Source organism: Microtus oregoni, unplaced genomic scaffold (assembly GCF_018167655.1).
Source record: "Microtus oregoni isolate MIOR12 unplaced genomic scaffold, Mior012 000014F_ref0000157, whole genome shotgun sequence".
Classification (NCBI taxonomy): domain Eukaryota; kingdom Metazoa; phylum Chordata; class Mammalia; order Rodentia; family Cricetidae; genus Microtus; species Microtus oregoni.
Genome location: NW_024543073.1, coordinates 4013836 through 4035789, shown reverse-complemented (window position 1 = coordinate 4035789; position 21954 = coordinate 4013836). Strand labels below are relative to the sequence as shown.

The 21954-nt window shown below is 40.2% G+C and overlaps 1 protein-coding gene across 3 annotated transcripts in view; it reads left to right on the top strand.

The window, feature by feature from the left end:
* Positions 1 to 21954, top strand: part of Il6st (interleukin 6 cytokine family signal transducer) — a 40196-nt gene that overhangs the window by 7117 nt on the left and 11125 nt on the right. The window contains exons 2-14 of one of the 3 annotated variants that reach the window (XM_041663276.1): positions 622 to 708; positions 3778 to 3856; positions 6090 to 6395; positions 7335 to 7455; positions 11508 to 11668; positions 12297 to 12451; positions 14540 to 14699; positions 16127 to 16209; positions 17120 to 17330; positions 17744 to 17926; positions 19922 to 20023; positions 20191 to 20337; positions 21030 to 21170. In XM_041663276.1, coding sequence (XP_041519210.1) covers positions 3793 to 3856; positions 6090 to 6395; positions 7335 to 7455; positions 11508 to 11668; positions 12297 to 12451; positions 14540 to 14699; positions 16127 to 16209; positions 17120 to 17330; positions 17744 to 17926; positions 19922 to 20023; positions 20191 to 20337; positions 21030 to 21170 — 1834 coding nt within the window. In that variant the 5' untranslated portion in view covers positions 622 to 708; positions 3778 to 3792. Of the gene's footprint in view, positions 1 to 621; positions 709 to 3777; positions 3857 to 6089; positions 6396 to 7334; positions 7456 to 11507; positions 11669 to 12296; positions 12452 to 14539; positions 14700 to 16126; positions 16210 to 17119; positions 17331 to 17743; positions 17927 to 19921; positions 20024 to 20190; positions 20338 to 21029; positions 21171 to 21954 lie in introns of those variants that run through there. The other 2 variants (XM_041663277.1, XM_041663278.1) reach the window with 2 other exon arrangements.

Below are 21954 nucleotides of genomic sequence, written 5' to 3'. Positions count from 1 at the left end.
GTTGAGTTAGATGTAGGTGACTTTAATAGTTGCGACTGTGTATTAAACCAGTGGTTCTCAACCTTCCTAACACTAAACCTTTGATATAGTTAATGTTATTGTGACCTCCAACCATAAAATTATTTTCATTGCTACTTTATAACTGTAATTCTGCTACTGTTATGAGCCATAATATAAATATCTTTGTTTTGTTATGGTCTTCGGTGACCCCCATGAAAGGTCATTTGACCCTAAGAGGTCACAGCCTACAGATTGACAAGCACTATTTGACTAACTGGGTCCTAGTGGTCCCAAAGGCTTGAGGCAGGAAGATTACTTGAACTCTAGTTGTTAATGGCCAGCCAGGACAACATAGCAAAACCTTTTCTTGAAGGGGGAAAAAGACATACTAATAACCACTGAGTTATTGAATATTCTCACCCAAGTGTTTGTGGGATTATTCTGAAGTGCTCTCACGTGTGCTACTCGAAAACATGAAGGATTTTAAAGAACACATGTGCAGATGGATCCAGGAGTTAGAGAAGGAGTAGGGCTGAATATGAACAAAATAGAAGTTCTCAAAGACGCTAGTACAATGCTTACCAGAGTCAGCTTTCTAAACAAGGCTCTCTGTCTTCACAGGGAGACCCTGAGGAAGGAACAAGACTTTTGGAGGCAGAGGACTTGCTTCAGATCCATGCCTTTTCATATGCTAATTCTGTGAGTTGGGTAAGTAGTTTGTCTGAATTTTTGCTTTTCTTTTGTAAAAGTCCAATAAATAGCTGGGCGGTGGTGGTGTAGGCCTTTAATCCCTGCACTCCTGGCAGAGGCAGGTGGGTCTCTGTGCTGAGTTCAAGGCCAGTCTAGTTCCTGGACAGGCTCCAAAGCTGCAGAGAAACCCTGTCTTGAAAAACCTTAGGGAAAAAAAAAGGAAAAATGACTAGTTATGATAGCATTCTGTTCAACAAAACAGTTCAGTATCTTAGCATAAACTGGAAAGGAGTGAAGGGTGGGTGATAGTAAAATAATTTAGCTCAATTTAATGTAGTTATGGCTAGTATTTTGCAGATGGAGTCTGAGTAACACATTCTGTAAAGATCACCTGATCTCTCCCCAACTCACCAGGGAACCCAGCTGGGCTTCACATAAGGTCTGCAGTCCTGGCTGTACCTTCGTCATAGTAACAGCTGATACTGGTATCCTGCTCAGTGAATGCAGTGCTTACTCAAGTCTTTATCCTGCCCTTGTTAGCTTTTTATAAATGGAAATAAATATGAAAGTCAGTGTAGGCAAAAATACTTAAAGTAGCACAGTTATTAAATATTCATCAGTTATAATTACACTGCTTTTTTCCCACTTGAGAAATCCGTGGAATGAAAGAACAAGTAGCGAAGCAGTTACTGCATATTTGTTCTGAGTTCTCCAGCAAACCGTCCATATCTGTGTGCCCAGCATTACTCGAGGAAGTCACTGCTGACACACCTTTTAGCACAGCACCGGCCGCTCACCAGAGTGGAAGAATCAGCAGTATAGAAGAGCCACTTCTGAAATGGACCTTTCTAGATCTGCAGTTACTAGTCATGTTTTCACTTTGTAAAAGCTTCCTAGAAAGCCTTTACAAATTCAAGGAAGTAATTGTATGCAGTTTTTTTGCAATATGTGCATATTCTGCAAGAACTATGGAGTAAGAGGAACATGTAATCCTCCTCTAATTTGAATGTTTACTCTCAATAGAATCAAAAGAAAAATTCAGCAGAATACTGTCCATATTAAAACAAAATAAGCCACAAGCGAAGTTGGTTGTACAGGATACAACACAGAACCCATCTGTACTTTGATGTCAGGCACTTTAATAGACGCTGTTTCCTCACATCTCAGTGAGAGTTTTAAAATTAGGAAGTAATGCTTCTAGTCACCACAGTGAAAGCTTTTCCATTTCCTCATGGCACTGTGCAGTCACAAGCCCACCCCGCTCTAGTTCTGTAGTGCGTGCGAGAGTTCACCAGGCTGTCCAGACTTGCACATTCTTACTGATTGCTATGGCTCGGTTACTTGACTCGGCCAGTTTGTCTGGCTGCTTCTTAGCAGCTTTGGGATGTGTTTTGGTTTTTCTTATTGCTGGGGGTCGAACCTATGCCCCGAGTATACTGTGAACCTGCTCTGTGGAGCTGCACCTCCTTGGGCATCCATGAACCATTTCTATATGTATACCCTTTGGAAGACATTAGCACGTGTTTCTTTCGATGTATGTAGACCTTGCCTGTATAGTGTTATTTGGTTATAATTAAGATTCAATGTGTAAACACTAAAAAGAGTGGGTCATTATTTTTGCATACTATATGTCTTAGTTGCAAAAGCCCTGACTGCCCCACCCTTACTACCATTTCAAGGATGTTGAAATACTGTTTCTCTTAGGAAGGCTTGCTTGCAGTTTAAAAGACAGCTGTAATGGCCCCCTCTAGAGTAAAAGGCCAGACTGTCTCCTACTCACTTTACCATGTGGTTTCCTAAGCCAGATCTTTTTGTCTTGTAAGACAATTGCTATCTGCAGGTGTCACCTGACTTTACAGAAGTCTGCGGAATGAGCTAGTAGTTAGCAAAAGAAACTTCGTTGCTGCTAAGAATTTTGTCTTTTGTTCCTAACTCAAGGTCTTACAATGTTTTGCAGGTGTTCATGAGACTACAGCAAATTAATTATCAGTTTCCAAGTAGAGTAGTCTCAGATCAGAGCCTTTGTCATGTTGGCACAATTCAGTGACGCTTCACAAATACTTAGAGCCTTGGTAAAGTCACCACCAAAATCAAATCAAGTTACTGAATAGCTCATCATCGCAAAAGACTCCGTCCTTCTCCCCTCTACCTCAGCTTAGGGATCCCTGATCTGCTATGTGTCTTCTTAGTTTGCCCATGCAACCTGTTGTGGTTGGCGCCTTTCACTCCACACACTTCTGTGAAGGATTTTTCCTTGTGCTTGATGTATCATTAGTTTGTTTCGTTTATTGCTGTGTACTATTTATTCTGCTTTGTAGATATGCCCTGAGCTGATTTGCTTTATCCATTCACCAATCAATAGACAGTTGGGTTGTTTCCTGCTTGAGATTTTTCTGAATAAATTTTCTATAAACATTTGAGTATGTCTTTGTGCAGACATACGTTGTTCTTATTTTCCTTAGATAACGTTGTTAGGTGTGTAATGCCAGGCCTTAGAGGATGTTCTTTAATAAAGCCTTGCCCACCCTACTATTTTCCAGAGTGTTTGTATCATTTTTGTTCCTGTCACTTTTTTAACTTGCATCTCTTTGTGAGTAGTTTAAAAATGTCTTTTCACATTTTAGTTACATGTGTTTATTTTTCTATAAACTGTCTACTCAAAAAACATGCTTGTTTTTCTATGAGGTGTTATAATCTTGAGTACTTTGTAGGCATCATCCTCCTGTCTCAGACAGTTTTAGTCACACTGAGCTGAATTTCCCATTTGTCTGGGCCTTCTGAGGTTCTTTAGAGGGGACCTTGCCATTCAGACATTTCTGAAGTGTCCTCCATCTCACATCATACATATTATGCATGCACTTGTATGTATGATTTCACACATAAAATAGTGGGATCTTTCCTTCACTATTGATGTCATCAAGCGGTTTTGTGAAGCCATAACTTTAGTGAATGGAAAAATATTCCCTTTCTGTGTTCACATAGACATTCTACCACCTTTCAGAAAATAGCTGCACAGTAGAAATAAGCCTTTGTTTAGCTTGTGTATAAGAGAACGGGTTTTTAAATTTCACAGTGTGTCTTTTACAGGAACATCGATGCAAGATGTCAGCACTGAGGATTTGGCTAACACAAGCTTTGTTTATTTTCCTCACCGCTGAATCTATAGGTAAGGTTCATGAAATATCCAACTCTACAAATTTGACTTTATATTTTATATACTATATAATTAGGCTCATGTTTAAACAATTGTGCTTATATATTCTTTCTAGGGTCATTATTGGGAGAAATGTCACTAGTACAGTTATGCCTGATAATATGTTTTATATCATTTATTTGAGTCATAAATACTGAATGAAACTCATTAGCTATATTTAAATAATGGTAAGGTTGGGGGCATGCAAAAATGTTTTTAAATAAAGGAATAAGAGAAAAAATCTGTTAATTTTTAGCACCTTTCTTCTCCCCAGTTACCCAGAAGTCATCAAGCAGTGTGGTTGCATACCAGAATAAGGAAGCTAGGAGCAGCACAGTTGATACTAATATGATGGCCACTTGAGAGCAAATGAATGAAGAAATTAAGAATATATATTTAGAAAACTTTAAGGAAATTTTACCTGTATGGGTGTTTTGCCTGCATTTATGTCTTTTCATGCACCACACATATTCCTGGTGCTGGGGAGGTCACATAAGTGTGCCAGATCCCCTGGGACTGGAGTTATAGATTTTGAGTCGCTGTGTGGGTGCTGGGAAGTGAACTCCAGTCCTCTGTAAGATCAGCAAGTGTTCTTAACCATTGAGCCATCTCTCCAGCCCCTAGAAAACGGTTTGACATAGCTATGACAACCAAGCATTGTTCAGTGGAGTCAGCAAACAGAAATATAGATCTGTGCAGATTGAAAGGAAACCCCTGACCTCTGTGGCAGATAGTTTGCAGAGCACTGCTTTAGGTCAGCTCTCTTCACACTGCGCAGGTCAGCTTCCCTTCAGTGAGAGAAAGTGTCACCTTACACGGAAGCCCAGATAGGATGGGTAATAGCCCAGAAACCCACTACCAAGCCTTGGTTGGGGCGGGGGGGGGGGGCAGCCTTAAACTCACAGATGCTGAAACTACAGAGATGGGGAAGGCGACTACAAGGCATCTGACCTGGATAAGTGAGTAGGAGGTAGAGGCGTAAGCATAAGAAGTACTGAGTGTGAGCTAAGCATGCTGACGTGTTATCTGTAGTCTTAGCACTCAGAATACTGAGGCAGGAGGACTTCAAGTTCAAGGCCAGTCTGGGCCCTATATCATTACTTTGAAAATGCTTACTATACCAACATTGTCTGATACTAAAACCAGGCAACACACAAATATACAAGCTATACACCAATACACTGATGAACACAGATGCAGAAGATCTTGAATGCAGTCCAACAGCACATTATTACTCTGATTAAATGCCTTAATTACAGAGATGCAAGGACTATTTACCATATACAAATGACAGCACTGACGATTGGAGGACAGAAACTGTATGGTCCCCTTAGTAAATGCATTTGATAAATGTCATGTAAAACTTTTCGTAACCTAAAATAATAAATTGGGTATAGGAAGAACATTTCAGCACACGTATATGTATCTCAAGTCCATAGCTAACGTGTTTCATGGAGAGAAGCTGAAAGCTTTTTCTCTAAGATCCTGGTACAAGACAGAGGTTATTTTCACTACCTTTATTTCTAACAACCTCTATTAAATGTGATATTTGAAGACCTAACCAGAGCAATCAATCAGACAAAAGAAAGAAATATAAAAGACATACTGCTGGGCCGGGCCGTGGTGGCGCACAGGCAGGCGGATCTCTGGGAGTTGGAGGCCAGCCTGGTCTACAGAGCAGTTCCAGGACAGGCTCCAGAGCTTTGGGTCACTCTCTTGCTGCAGTCTGAAGTTTGGTATATGGACATTATGTCTGTCTCTCTGTTCCTGCAGCCTCGCCTCCACCGGCATCCAGTGCTGGAGGGAGAGACTGACCACCTGCTTTCTGGAGTTTAGTTGAAGCTTTCTGAATCAGGGGTTGTGTGGGGGATGGGCAGCTTTGCATGACTGGTTTCTAAGAAAATCAGAATATTGAACCATGGGCTCAGTGATTTTTATATTTCGTACATTATCATTTGTGTATTTCTTTACAAATTTAGGTATTGAATTCAGACCACAATTTTTTTAGTCTTCCATTTCCTTTTCCTTCAGAGAATGATTATAATAAATTTGTGGAGTCTACATTGAGTACTGCTATCTGGATACCATTTTGTATTGGAACTATTTTTTTACCTTGTTCCTGTCCCAGTGCCAGGCCTTGAACCTAGGGCATCACATGTGCTAGGCAACATCAGGCCACTTAGTACAGCCTGTTGTTCTTTTTCAGGTCAACTTGTGGAGCCATGTGGTTATATCTACCCCGAGTTTCCGGTTGTCCAGCGTGGCTCTAACTTCACTGCCATTTGTGTGCTGAAGGAAAAGTGTCTTCAGGAGTTCCATGCAAATGCCAGTTTCATCGTGTGGAAGACAAACCATGTTGCTGTTCCCAAGGAGCAGGTCACCGTCATCAACAGAACCACATCTAGTGTCACCTTCACAGACATGAACCTCCAGGAGGTCCAGCTCACCTGCAATGTCCTGTCATTTGGGCAGATCGAGCAGAACGTGTATGGAACCACTGTACTTTCAGGCTGTAAGATTCTTGTCTTGTTTCTACTTTGCCAGACTCATTTTTAGTGATTTCTGTTAGTGTCCCAAGAACAGTCTTATTACAAAAATGTTGGAAATACTAAGCATGTTTTCACTGCTATACACGAACATATCGTCAGGCTCTTGGAAAATGCTTTGACCAGAGACTTTTTGGTATCCCCAAGAGTATTTTTTACCGATTTGCAGAGCTTCTACAAAGTTGATAGCAACTTTCTGTGTCTCCTCATTACTGAGAAACAGGTCCCTGAATAAAGAAAATGGAGAAACACTTGAAAAAAGAGGCCATGGCTTTGGGGAGAGCATGCAGGTGCATATGGGAGGCCTTAGAGGAGGAAAGGAAAGGGGAAGTGATGTAATTATAATCTTAAAAATGCATTTTTTAAGAAGAGTGGAACCAGCATTTACTTTTCTTAGGCTCCAGTGTCATAAAACAATAAGGACAAAAATTTAGCAGCAAGGTGTGGTAGTGCATGCCAGAAATCCCAGCACCTGGGGTGTGGAACAAGAGGATTGAGAGTTTGGGCCAGCTTGGGCTACATAGTAGGACCCTATCCTAAAGTACAAAAGCAAAATAAAGTATAGATGAATCAATCATTTTTGCTCCTGTAACTGCCTTTATTATTTATTAGTTTTAAAAACACTTAATAGAGACATTACTGATAATTTATCTGATTATAAATAAAAAAAAATTATATAGAAAACTAATGTGAAAGCAATAAATTAATGACATATGTATGTAGTGACCTAGAAAGTATTTAGAAGTTTGAAGAAAAATAATTAATATCTGGTTCTCATTACTCCCATATCTTTATCTTGGGTTTGTTTATCTAATTGGGGTGGGTCTTAATATTATATAAGTTGAATAACATTTGTGTATAAAGGATTTATTTTGGATAATAAAAAAATGCTTATATCCTTTCAGTTCCCCCAGATATTCCTACAAATTTGAGTTGCATTGTGAACGAGGGGAAGAATATGCTGTGTCAGTGGGACCCAGGAAGGGAGACATACCTGGAAACAAACTACACTCTGAAATCCGAGTGGTAAGTTAATGCCAGATAGGCCCTCTGTTGAATTATCAGACACTGTTGCTGGGGGCTTTCATTTTGTCAGTAGTGACACTGGGTGAATATTTTATAACATCTCACATCATCTGACAACAGAATTAACGTGCTCTTCCTGGGCACCGGTCACCAGCGAGCAGCGTGGATTCTGCCCCATGCTGACATCAGGAGAAACCCAGCCATGTTCTCTTCGTAGAGATTGCAGTGCACAGCTCTAAATAATGGCTTTCAGACACATTCACAGACCATGTGTCTTTGTCAGTGTTCTTTTCCTATGAAGAGACACCATGAGCATGCTAACTCTGAAAGAAACCATTTCATTGGGGCTGGCTCACATCCAGAGGTTTATCCCACTAACAGCATGGTGGGCAGACGTGATGCCAGGAGTTAGCGGAGAGTTCTCCATCCAGATCAGCAGGCCGCAGTAAGAGAGAGAGAGACTGTGCCTGACTTGAGCCTTTGAAACCCCAAAGCCCACCCCAGTCACACACTTCCTCAACAAGGACACACCTCCTAATAGTGCCACTCCCCAACACCAAGTACTCAAATATATGAGTCACACTATTGTTCTATCCCAAAATTTGAAATATTTTAATATCAAACTTTCAGCTACTATTTCCTATCTCCCATAAAATGTTTTCTTATAAAAATATTTTAAAAACGATAGAAAAAAACCCTTCCTATCTTTTAAGTTGATAAATTCTTCTCTTTCTTAAACATGCAATGGAGTTACTTGTTGGGTATTGTGTAACATATTTTCTCCTCCCTTTATTTCCTAAAGATTGTTGTCAGGTCTATATATTTGCCCAAATTTGGGTTGGATTTCTTTCCCCAGAAATTTCACCCACCACATTGTTTTCCTAGCATTAAGCTGAGGGCTGGGGAGATCGCACAGGCAGGAGGCTCTGAGCTCGGTTGCCTAGCACCTGCACATCAAGCCAGATGCAGTGGTCCAAGTCTGATTTCAGCTCTGGGTGATAGAGAGAGAGACTGGAACTTGCTGGCCAGCCAGCCGAGCTGCTGAGCTGCAGCTTCAGTGTGACACTGTCTTAGAAGTACAGTGCAGTGGGATTGAGGAAGACACCGACTGGCAGCCACTGGCCTATGTACATATGCACACACACTGAGCATTTTCTAATGCTGCCAACCTTATGCAAATTAAAAATCTGTTTTTTTGATGCGCACCAAAGCTAAAAGAATGGTAACCTGTGCACCCCTGTCACCTGATTCTCCAGTTACATCTTACTAGGTTTGCTTACCGCATGTATCTGCATCATCCTCCCCAGCAGTCAGTTTATTTCTTATGTAATGAATTTCAAAGTGAGCAGTGGGCATTAGTATGATTTATAGTTGAACACTTCAGTGTTCACATGATTAGATCAATATTTGAGTGTACTAGACTCTGCATATAGTACGCGCACAGATCTACCTCTAATGCGGTAAGTTTTGACAAGTGCACACACCTGTAGAGCTCAGATGATCCCTGAACTTTTACTGTGTTTCTCCTCAGTTAATTCTAGCCCCAACCCCAATCTATGAGGTAGCTACTAAGATTGAACAAGCTTGGGCCTGGAGAGATGACTCAGTGGTTAAGAACACTGACTACTCTTCCAGAGGACCCTTACTCAAACCACCACAGTCCTCTTTCTGAATTATTTTCTGACCAGTAGTGTCTCTCGGGACTGATGTCATTCACCTCAATTCAAATCATCTTACATGCAGAGTGTTGCCTTACAGCGTGACAAGAAAAGTGAGTACAATTGTAGCGGCATAAACGAATGCAGACAGATTGTAAAAATATATATAGTTTTAATGTAGAAATAGACTTACAGAACCACCATTCCCGCGGAGACCAGGAAAGCAGAAGAGACAGCTCGGAGCACGCTCGCCAAATTTATAGGCAGACATTAGCCCGAGGCGAACACGCCCCCAAAGGGGCGGGACTTATCCCTACATCTCCCCTTTTTGTCTAAATAAGACAGAACTAAACCAAATACAACTACCTACAATAACAACAAATAATAAATATAACAAACAATATTGAGAACAAAAGCTTTGCTAAACATTCTATCTCAAGGAGTCCAAATAATGTAAAGAGTAACTACAATCATATAATCTTCAACTCAGTCAAAGATCTGAGAAGGGAATAAACACTACTCAACAAACGAGATATATCCAAAATGTGCAACAATTGACAGAGACAACTGACTACCTGGGCAATCACCCAAAGTCTCGTTTGCAATGTTGAGTCAACCAATTTTGGCTAAGGCCTAACATAACTGACATACCATTATTAAAGGCAAGGAACTTTTCAAAACTATCTTACCATGTCTTGGCAGGATTTGACAGTCCTGTTTTATCCATTGATGCACGCTCTGTATCTGTGTCAGTGGTTGAGGTATGGGCATTTCTTTGCCCAAAGGCCAGTTCTGCCAAATAGAAAGGCTCCAGGTGGAGTGTCTTTGGTGCTCAACATTCTCTCGGGAATAGAGCGGTGTTGCCAGGAGCAATTGTGTCTCACTACCACAAAACTCTGAGTTAGATTAAAGGCCATTTTCTACAGCTCTTTGAAGAGGTTGAAGATTATCTATCTATACTGAGTATAATCTCTATATATCTAAAGAACCTGATTAGTCTGATTATAAATGACAAACTTAGATGACTATTTATCTATATAATTCTCAATATCTATCTAACTTAAAGACTAAGACAATAAACAACTGTGTAACAAATGAGGATAATGACCTCCAAATATAAACACTGTACAAATATACATTGCAATATGGTAAATATATATCAATACACAAACATTATATAAGTATCTTAATCGGAGGTAGAAATGTACACTGCAATATGGTAAATATATACAATATATATTTATCAATACAATATATGTCAATACATAAAAAATGTTTTAAACAGAGACAGAAACATGCATGCATACAATAGTCAATATAATTTAACTTTGTATCAATATACAAGAATCTATACCAATATATTTGTCTAAAAGCAGTAACTCACAATTATAAATCTATTATCCCATCACTTTTTTTTTTTCAAAATGATCCCTGAGCTTATAAAATTCCTCCCCCAACCTCCCAACCCCTAAATGATGTCCCTAAACCCAGGGGTAAATTTTACTGGGAGAGGGGACGTCATCCTCTAGAATTACTTCCAGCTGTCATGGGGGCGACGTTCTTTCTGGGGATCCTGTGAAAGTAAAATGATGGTTAAATTTCAAGATCAATGTCTTTTAAAATTGCAAATAGTCTCTGAGTATTTTGTGGAGGTCTGGCCAGAATGTTGTACAAGATGTGCACCATTTCAGCTAACCAAGTTGGGATCGTCTTGTGCAGCTGGTATCCAAAACAGGTCTTGTAGTAGCGCTATCAGTATCATGACGTCATATCAACCAGGTAGAGTTGTTGTTGTGGGGCCCCATCTTCTTCCTGGAAACTTCAAATGTCACTTCAGGAAAAACTCATTGTTCATTGTGAAAAACTTAAACATTAATCATATAGACATACATATATATTCAATGAAAGGCATGATAAATATATTCAATGAAAAGTATGATAGATATGAAGAAAAGCAAAGATGTTTTCTAAACTCATATTTAGGAAGAGGCTGTTAGAGATGTTGATATACCATACTCAATTTAGAGCTCACATACCGTCAAAGTGAAGCACGTGGAGTGTGTATACCTAGGATTTGGTGTTGCCCAACATGTCTTTATGGATGAGGTAGATCTGCTATTCTGAGATCACAGGAAATAGATAATATTAGTGAATATTTAAGACATAGCACAAAATTCTAAAATGAAGTTCTCTTAGATGAACAATGTGGAAATAAGACCATAGCTGTAGATCAAGTGCAGTTTTAAAAATATGTGATCTGTCATTGGTGACCAACATTTATTGGGAACTTTGTTGTAACAGTTCGGGTCATATCTAACTCTTTTCCAGTGACTTTTTACACCTTTATATTTCAAATTTATTTTTAATGGCTGATTCTTCCAATTTTATTTTTAGGGCAACAGAGAAGTTTCCTGATTGTCAAACAAAACATGGCTCCTCATGCATGGTTAGCTATATTCCTATCTATTTTGTCAACATTGAAGTCTGGGTAGAAGCAGAAAATGCCCTCGGAAAGGTCTTGTCGGAGGCTATCAATTTTGATCCCGTGGATAAAGGTACCTATAAGCCTGAATTTGAGAGTTTATCAGACTACACATGGTTTGTAGATTGCCTTTCAGACTTCAATTAATATAAAAATACTTCTTAGTGTAGTCTTTTTATAATATTATTAAATGTAGTTTGGAAACAGAAAAATAGCTATAGTCTGGCCACACTCATGGCCATTTTTTGTGCTTTTGTAATGTTTAATCATAGCTGTTTGTTCTGTGTTGTTTTGTTTTTGAGACTAGGTCTCATGTAGCCCAGGCTGGTTTTAAACTGACTGTATGTCTGAGGCTAACATTGAGCTGGTCTTCCCAATGTTACCTTTTGGTACTCATCCAGTTTTCCAACATCTCATACCATTGCAATCTCAGTGACTTTCTTGTTCTATTTTTATTTTCTTTTTAAAATGTGATTTGTTAAAAAAATAATTCACTGTTTTTTAAACCAGCATCTGAAAATTAGCAAACATATTGAGCAGACAAGAAGTTTCCTTAGCACCTTTTCCATTGTATAGCATCGTTTCTAGAGAGTTCATTTGGTAAAGATAATCTTATCAAGAAGGTCATAGTTGGTTTGACTTTGTATATGAAATTATAAAAGTAAAACATGACTAACCTTAGGACTTGTTTTATTCTTCAGTGAAACCCAGCCCACCACATAATTTATCAGTGAGCAACTCAGAGGGATTATCCAGTATATTAAAGTTAACATGGATCAATTCAGGCTTTAGCAGTTCGTTAAGGCTAAAATCCGACATTCAATATAGAACCAAAGATGCCTCCACTTGGATCCAGGTAAATTGAAAGTTGCTATTTATCCTAATAGGTTTTTGTTTTGTTTTGTTTTAACATTTATGAAAAATCTTAACTCTTTTCTCAGTGTCCTAAGTTTCTGATTATGTGAAACATTTCTTTTGACAGACATGCTGATAGAAATACACAGTGACTTTAAGGAAGTAATGCAGGGTCTTAGGAAAAGCATAACTAATAGAAATGAACGTATGCAGTGCAGGTTGATACAGAGATTTTAACGATGAAATAAAGCAGGGCTTGGCATACTTAGTTCAGACCATCCTTGCTACAGTGGGCTAAAACCTGCCACTGGCTTTTATAAATGGATTTTTTTTTTTTTTTTGGTTTTTCGAGACAGGGTTTCTCTGTGGCTTTGGAGCTCGTCCTGGAACTAGCTCTGTAGACCAGGCTGGTCTCGAACTCACAGAGATCCGCCTGCCTCTGCCTCCCGAGTGTTGGGATTAAAGGCGTGCGCCACCATCGCCCGGCTATAAATGGATTTTACTGGGACACATTTGTTGTCTTTATTTTGGGGGTTAGATTGGAAAAATTGAAGAGTTGTAACAGATTTTTCTGGCCCACAGCCCACTATACTTACTCTCTAACCCTTAGTAGAGGGTTTGCCAACTTCTAAAGTACAGGGAAGGATTAATGGGAATTTCAGAATTGGAAGGGAAAGGGTGGCTCTTAGCAAAGGAAGTGCTTGCTCCTGTCTCAAGGCCAGCACTTCATTGACTGCCTGGGTTATTTTTTGCTGCAATTCTATTTATCACTAATAGCCTACTTTTGCCTTAATTGATTGATTGGTCCATTCATTTATCTTCCTACCCTGGTTGCATTATGAACTTAGAAGGATATTGAGCCCAAAACCTTGGTACTACTTTCTGCTGCTCCATTTTCACTTGGGGCTCAGTTTGGGTTCGTGAGTCATACTGTATACAGAGGACGTGTACCTAAGTTCTTTAGGGTGTGTTGTAATACCTTAGATTCTTAATTCAGCAGTACAAAACCCCCACCCAACTTAACATCAATTTTTATATCCAGTATCTAAATCTTAGAGTGAAAGAAAAATTAGTAATTTTGTATATTTGATCTCCCCATGCCCAAATAAAAGATAAGTTTATTTACTAAGCTAGCTTCTGGTTTTCTTTTCTTTTTTCAACATTCATTTATTTATTTATTGTGTGTGTGTGCACATGTGTATGAGTACATATCACAGCATAGATGTGGAAGTCACAACAACTTGCAGAAGGCATTTTATCTTTTCACTATATAGACCCCAGAACTCATATTGTCATGCTAGTGGCAGGCGCCTTTATCATCTGATCATCTCAACAGCCCTAGCTTTTATTTCCTTGATGGGGTTGGATAGTCTCCTTTTCCCTGACAGAGGCACGTCCTTCCTTCTTGTGACTCCTGTCTGGTGTGCTGGCCTGGATAATCTCACTGTGGGTTCCCATTCCATCTGCCTTCCCATGGGCTAATGCATGGCAGAGTCTTGATGGGAAGGAGAAGGAATAGACTTGAGAACAACATGTTCATTTCTTCCTTCTGTGGAGTAAGCTGTCTCTAAGGCTGTGCCTATCAACGCTTTCCTCTCTGACTCTTCATCCAGGCTCTTTGTCCCTTTGGACATGGAGTTAGTCAGTAACAGTACAATTCCTAATGTACTAACCACTCGGATTCGTGTGTGTGTGTGTGTGTTTACTTGCCCATATCTTTTTACTAAGTCTCCTTGAAGTGTTTTGTTCTTGTTCTTTGTTAGTTGCGTTTAGTTGGTTTGGTTCTTTGAGGCAGGATCTCACTTCAGCAGTGTGGTCTGTCTTCACTAGCACAGTCCTCCTGTTTGATGTCACAAGCACATGTCATCTCTCTCATGTTGAGAATCCTGAGTATTGCAGATATCAGAAAAAAGAAAAGAAAGAACAGATGTATGTAAGCTATAGATTATCATATTTTTACCTTCATTCTTTCCAGAGGTTGAATTTATTAATCTTACATTAAATTGATTTCTAAAATTGCACTCAGTTTAGGAAACCTTATATATCGTGAGTGTTGGTGATGATGTTACTCAATTTGCTTTATTTTCAGGTCCCTCTTGAAGATACAGCATCTTCTCGAACATCGTTCACTATCCAGGACCTTAAACCTTTCACAGAGTATGTGTTTAGGATTCGCTGCATAAAGGAAGATGGCAAAGGCTACTGGAGTGACTGGAGTGAGGAGTCAAGTGGGATCACATATGAAGACAGTAAGTAGACAGCTGGGATCACATATGAAGACAGTAAGTAGACAGCTGGGATCACATATGCAGACAGTAAGTAGACAGCTGGGATCACGTATGCAGATAGTAAGTAGACAGCTGGATGAGGAGAACACACCAGTGGAATTCTTGCTATGAATTGTGTTGCCACATTTTAAAGATACAGACCTCTCTGCTCCTTAGATATGATCATTTTAGCCAAACTGTAGTGTTTTATTCTTTCATTGTAAGGGCATCACAAAGTAAAACTTGATATGTATTATTGATAGTGTAAATCTTTTTGATACCTGCTTAGGTTACATTTTTATGAAAGAGTATTTTAGTTGTTATTAAAAAATCATTCACTTAACTCTATTCAAAGAAGGTGGTCTCAAGATACCCCTAACTAGAGAATCGTTTCCTAATTCATTAAAAATCACACTGTCAAAGCTGGGTGTGGTGGAGCATGCCTTTAATCCCAGCATTGGGGAGGCAGAGATGAAAGCTCTCAGTAAATTTGAGTTCCAAGCCAGCCAGAGCTACATAGTGAGACCCTATTTCAAAAACAAAATAAAACACTGTCAAAAATATGTGTGACACATTTTTATTTTCCCTTCCAGCATTTGATAAGCCTTTGGAAAAGGAATGATTTGGGCTTTGGGTTGGTTTGCTTTAATTTTCCTTTTTTCATCATTGATTAAATTATAATTACAAGTACTGTACAGAATATAAAAGCACAAAAAGGTCTAGGGTCTAAAAATGGTCTCCTTGGGTCTAGTGAGGTGGCTTAGTGAGTACGAGCACTTGTTCTTTTGGAGGCCCGGAGTTCAGTTTCTAACCTCCCCATGGCAGCTCATAGTCTGTAACTCCAGTTCAGAGGATCCCACTCTCTCTGTCCTCCACGGGCACTGCATGCTATAGTGCATAGATATACATGCAGGTGAAACACTCAAAGTCTAAACAAATACACTCTCTTTACAGAGCAGCCTGTAAATACAGTGAGGCTCCATGCAGGAGGAAGCATTGCAACACAAGAAACAAATAGTGATGCCTCTTTGTCTGTTTGTTAGAATATACTTAACATTAAGATTAGAAAAGCTTTCCATTGTAATCCACAGCCAGGCACCATGGCATAGCTGTTCAGGAGGCCGAAGCAGGAGAATCATTTGAGTCTAGAAGTTCTGACCAGCCCTAGCTAACAAGGCAAAACCCCATCTCAAATAAAGAAATTGAAAGGTGGTGGTGTTCTAAATGATCAGCTGTTGCCTGACTAGTAAAAGACCCGGTACACTGTACTGCAGTGGGCCTGCTGCTGGAAAGAGAAACACTGTGATTGAAGGGCAAGACCATCAAGAACAAAAAGAATCGCTTCAGAATTTTACTGTATCATTAAGATAAAAAACATTTTATTTTATGAAGTTTGTGTTTTCTTTTAGGACCATCCAAACCACCAAGTTTCTGGTATAAGATAAATTCATCGCATACCCAGGAACCTAGATCTGCACGGCTCATATGGAAGGTAAAAAAAAAAAAAAAAAAAAAAAAAAAAAACTACAAAAAGATTTATACTCATCCCCCACATAAATGCATGTAAATGTTATTTTAAGTTTTTTAATACTTAGATTTTTATTCTATGTATCTTAATTTCCTTCAGGCATTTTATAATGTTAATGTAAAGAACCACAAAGCCTTATACAGCTAATGAAGAAGCCAACCAAGTTTCTGAACTTAGCTGATCCCTCATTTGGGAGTTCCGCACAGTTCATAAAAGGGTAACTTCTGTGAGAATAAGGCCGGTGTTATGAACTTCCCTGGACTCACTAGGGGAGCCTCCTAGAGAGAAACTGAGAAAGGCTTAGAGACAGCAGAATGTGGGCTGATGAGGCCACACATGTGCTGATTCAACCCATCATACTTTAAAAAGTAGAGAGAAAAATTCCAAAAGGTAAATAATGTAGACCAGCATCTCAGCTGCGCAGAACAGTGTAGAACCAGGAGCTAGACCATGCTACAGCCCCACTTCAGTTAAAGGGCTCTTTTCCTGATTTTGTTTATATTCTTTCTTGTAGTACTAAATTCAACACGAGCTCAGACTGAAGAGACAGCTCAGTAGTTATGAGCACTGGTTGCTCTTCTAGAGGATCCAGGTTTGGTTCCTGTACCCATATGGTAGCTTACAACTACCTGCGCCCCCGTCAGGGAATCTAGACTCTGTCTTCTGGCCTCCATGGGCGCAGTCATGAACACAGTATGTGTACAGACATGCAGGCAAAACACTAATATACATAAACATAAATAAATCTTTTTTTAAAATGAGTTTGTCTTTTCCTTCCAATTAAATATTTACAGGTTTGACATACAGAATTTGTGAATGTGAAAAATGATTATTCAAGACTCATAAAATAATTTTTGGTAAAATTTTATTATAGGAATTACCTCTTTCAGAAGCCAATGGAAAAATCTTGGATTATGAAGTGATTCTTACACAGTGGAAATCATTTTCACAGAATTACACAGTTAATGGTACAGAATTGATAGTAAATCTCACAAATAATCGCTATATAGCATCTCTAACAGCGAGAAATATGGTTGGCAAATCAAGTGCAGCTGTCCTCACCATCCCCAGCTCCCACTTCAAAGGTGCGTATAAGGCAAAGCCTCACTTGCGGGTGTCGGGGTTAAATGTGGACAGGGTCCCAAAAAGCACGGCACAGCAGCTGCTCTCTGTGCTCGGCAGCAGTGGCCGCAGACTGAGATCAGGAGGCTCCACCATCAGTACTTAGGAAGTACCTCCAGCCCTGTGTGGCTCACTTAAACTTTACAGCTAGCTTATTAAAAGGACAGAGACACAGTAATAACTTAAATACATAAAAACCTCTGGGGATTTTAGAAAAGAGAGAATTTGAGTTTAAAAAAATAAATTGACTACCTGTGTAAGTGCATTTTATTTTGGAGCTTTATGAGCCACATGGTTTGGATATGATGGTAAAATATTGAAATATCAGATCTGTGAGTGTTGACTGATTCTATCTTCATTAAACTTTGTTTTAAAGCGTCTCACCCTGTAGTGGATCTTAAAGCATTCCCCAAAGATAGTAACCTCTGGGTAGAATGGACTCCTCCATCTACACCTGTGAAGAACTACATAATTGAGTGGTGTGTGTTGTCAGAAAACTCACCCTGTGTCCCAGATTGGCAGCAAGAACTTGGCAACGTGACGCAAACCTACCTAAGAGGTATACCTCCCCAACCACTTAAGTAGATTCACTTGTCTGACTCCTTGAGACAGTTTCCTTTGCATGCTTTTCTTGTTTCCTGTTTACTAGGTGTTGTGAGCCACTGAAAAGACGTATAGCCTCACTACAGACTAGATGTGTGCTCTTGGCGAGTTACACTTAACACCTAGCCTCTCTGAACCATAGGGTCTCTGTGGAGAGAAGGCCCAATGCTTTTCTAGACACTTACAAAACTAATGGAGAATCAAGTGCAGCCTTTACTGCCTGTTGGTTGTTATGTGCTTAACTCAGCTAACTCCCTATGATGTAGTACTCCCTCCAGATGTAGAACAGTTCCCTAGTTGAACTTTGAGGGCCCTTGAGTACAGGGAGCCCAAAGAGGGGCTTCCATATGCATTCAAGTTCTACCATAGAGTGGTAATGATATTACAGGGTTCAAACAGCACTCTTCTATATGATTGTAGGTGCTACCCACTACCACATGACTGCAATCATATAACAGCTTTAAGGAAAAGACAGCGCTCTCTGTGTATGCCCTTTACTCATACAGAAGGGCAGTCCCCAGAGTCGGTGCTCCAGAGGGCGCTCTAAGACAGTGTTCTCCGTGTATGCCCTTTACTCATACAGAAGGGCGTCCCCAGAGTCGGTGCTCCAGAGGGCGCTCTAAGACAGTATTCTCCATGTATGCCCTCTTACTCATACATAACGGCGTCCCCAGAGTCGGTGCTCCAGAGGGTGCTCTAAGACAGTGCTCTCCGTGTATGCCCTTTACTCATACAGAAGGGCGTCCCCAGAGTGCTCCAGAGGGCACTCTAAGCAGGTGCTCCAGAGGGCACTAAGCAGGTGCTCCAGAGGGCGCTCTAAGCAGGTGCTCCAGAGGGCGCTCTAAGCAGGTGCTCCAGAGGGTGCTCTAAGCAGGTGCTCCAGAGGGCACTAAGCAGGTGCTCCAGAGGGCGCTCTAAGCAGGTGCTCCAGAGGGCGCTCTAAGCAGGGGTGGCTGCTGCAAACCACTTGTGCTTTACTGTAAAGTGCCCTGTTTGGCTCTGACCAACCTGCTGTCAGAGCCAAATGTTAATAAGCTTGGGTGTCTCCTTTGTCAGCTTACCCTATAAAAACCGTGGAGCTCAAAGAGCTCATCTAGAGAGAAGGATTCAAGGCCCACTACCCTGGAAGCAGCATTGTTAGAGCAATCTTTAGAAATGGCTAACTTTTTGGTAATAGGTGTCAAGAAAAGGTAAAATTTCTTTTTTTAGGAAGAGGAAAGGCTTGTATAATTTTATGGATGTTAGTGAGGGAAATATAATTCATGTTGAAGGTATAACTGTAATAACCACCTTACTTTTCAGGTATGATTGAAATATATTTTATAAAAGACCATTTTAACTGTTGCCTGCTAAACCATACCTTAGTTGCCTGCTACAACTACTTTGACCATTTGGAAGGATTAGAAATAAATGAAGTACTATATTCAAGTTTTTTCTTTTAAAATTGAGGGAAGCAGCCTTAGCTGTCATTTTCCCAGCACCTGGCCAACCGCAGCTGTGCTTGTGTTCATCTCACGGTTTTGCTGCTGGCAATTGACAGTCTCAAAATTAGCTAAAACACTAAACCGTCTCATAATAATCTGAAGTGTTTTACATACAGGCAGTCTACTTCTGTTAACAATATAAATACTTTTTATATTTCTTGGTTCACTCTCTTGTCAATAAAAGTGGCCTTTTGGTTTTTGTGTTTGTCAGCTAGGTAGCTCTCATAGCCCTGAACTCAGAGTGTAGCCCAGAGTCATTTCCTCCCACTTCAGCCATCCACATGCCAGAATCACACAGCCAGCGTCTTACTATATTAAGTTTGCATTTGGTGTATGAAGGGCAACTTTATATATAAAATTGCAGTTTCTAGAAGATAGGAAAATTAAGTAGTCATGAAATTATAAGGTAAACATGGAATTTAAATTAAATTTCTCATTTGGGGGGAAATTACTTTCTGTTCCTGTAGGAAGCCTTCTGGAGAGCAAATGCTATCTGATCACCGTGACTCCGGAGTTTTCCAGTGGCCCTGGAAGCGCTGAGTCAGTAAAGGCCTACCTCAAACAAGCTGGTGAGTCCACCCCTCCTCGCTTGCTTTGAGAAATGCCTTTAACATTCACTAAAACCTCAATCACTTTTAAGTAAGAATCCTTATTATGTTCAAATAATTTTATTACATAACTCTTTACTGGCGTGTGTTGCTTCCTAAACTTACCAGATGCATTTACTGTCTTCCAGCGCCTGCTAGAGGGCCTACTGTCCGGACAAAGAAAGTGGGGAAAAATGAAGCTGTCTTAGAATGGGACCAGCTTCCTGTTGATGACCAGAACGGGTTTATTAGAAACTACTCGATATCTTACAGAACCATTGTTGGAAATGAAATTGGTAATAAGATTGTGGCAATTACTAACTAAGGATATGTTACTAGAACTTTTTCTTCAGCTTTTAAATACTGGTTTCTCACATAATGTGTCTTACAGTATAGAGCATCCTTAGCAGACACCTGCAGATGTCTCTACAGTTGTGTTTATGAATCTGTTTTCTAAAACACTGTATTGTAAGCTGGTAGTGTGTCTCAGCAGGTCAGGGCATTGCCCATCGAGACTAATGCCCACAGCTCAACACGGTAGAGCTTGAGGGGAGCAAATTGAGAACTGATTCTCAAAAGTGATCCTCTGACCCTCACACATACGCACAGAGGAGTAAAGAAATGGGATTTTGTGATGATTTCAAACTTTAAATATTTCTTTGTCCTTAAAGAATTTTTAGTTTGGCTGAAGAGATGGCTCAGGGGTTAAGAGCACTGCTTACTCTTCCAAAGGTTCAGAGTTCAATTCTCAACAACCACATGGTAGCTCACAACCATCTATCATGAGATCTGGTGCCCTCTTCTGGCCTGCAGGCATACACACAGACTACTGTATACATAATAAATAAATAAATCTTTTTTAAAAAAATTTAGTTGTAAAAGTTTGCTGGAAAAGTATTTTTATTCCTTTTTAATACTTTACAATGCCAAATATATGACAGATAAATCAAATACACTGGATAAAAGAAACATCATTTTTTCCTTGCAGTTGTGAATGTGGATTCTTCCCACACGGAATATACACTGTCCTCTTTGAGTAGTGATACCTTGTACATGGTACGAATGGCAGCGTACACAGATGAAGGCGGGAAAGACGGTCCAGAATTCACTTTTACAACACCAAAGTTTGGTAAGAAGTCCTGAAGTTTATCTATTTGAAGTTTGACTAGAAATGGATTTACTCTGCTGAAACGTTGTTTAAAAGTACACTGTTGGCGGATGAAGATGCAGCATAGCGGTTAAGTGCTGAACAGCATCAGAGCCCTGGCTGTGCGTGTGTGGGAATGGGGGCGGGTAGAGTCATAGAATGGTGTGTGCACATTAGGACGCTTATGTTGTTCATTTGGTTTAGGTTGTTGCGTTATAGGAATTCCTCCCCCTTTGGAACCTGCTTAACTGGTGGCTGAGCCCACCTGTGCTGAAATCCCAAGGGCTTACTGACCATTCTTTGCAGGTTCTTCTATTCAGAGGGTGGTTTGTGTTGAGTTTGCATCTTTCCTACACTTGGTCCCTCTGCTTGAGACAGATTGCTTGAGAACCTAGTCTGGCTCCTTCGCTGCCCTACTGAAGTCAGTTCCAGCCCTGCCACTCCTGGTGAGAGGCACTCGTCAAGGACCCATTGCACTGCACTTTTCCAGGTTCTGTATCTGCAGCGCTCTGTCACTGGTCCAGTTTCCTCATATGCCGATAAAGACTCCACACACAGCTGCAGCTACCTTCTCCTTCCTGCCACGGCCATCCAGCTGTTTGCAAAACCCACAGATTTCGTAGTAATTGTAATAGATCTCTTTGTATTTGTCCCTCACATAATGGAAGGAAGCTGGGTGGCTTGTGCTCCATTCCCTGTTGGAATCAGCTGCCCCTGTGACCAGAGGTCCATTACTTTACCTCATCCTGTCTTTGCAAGTGAACTC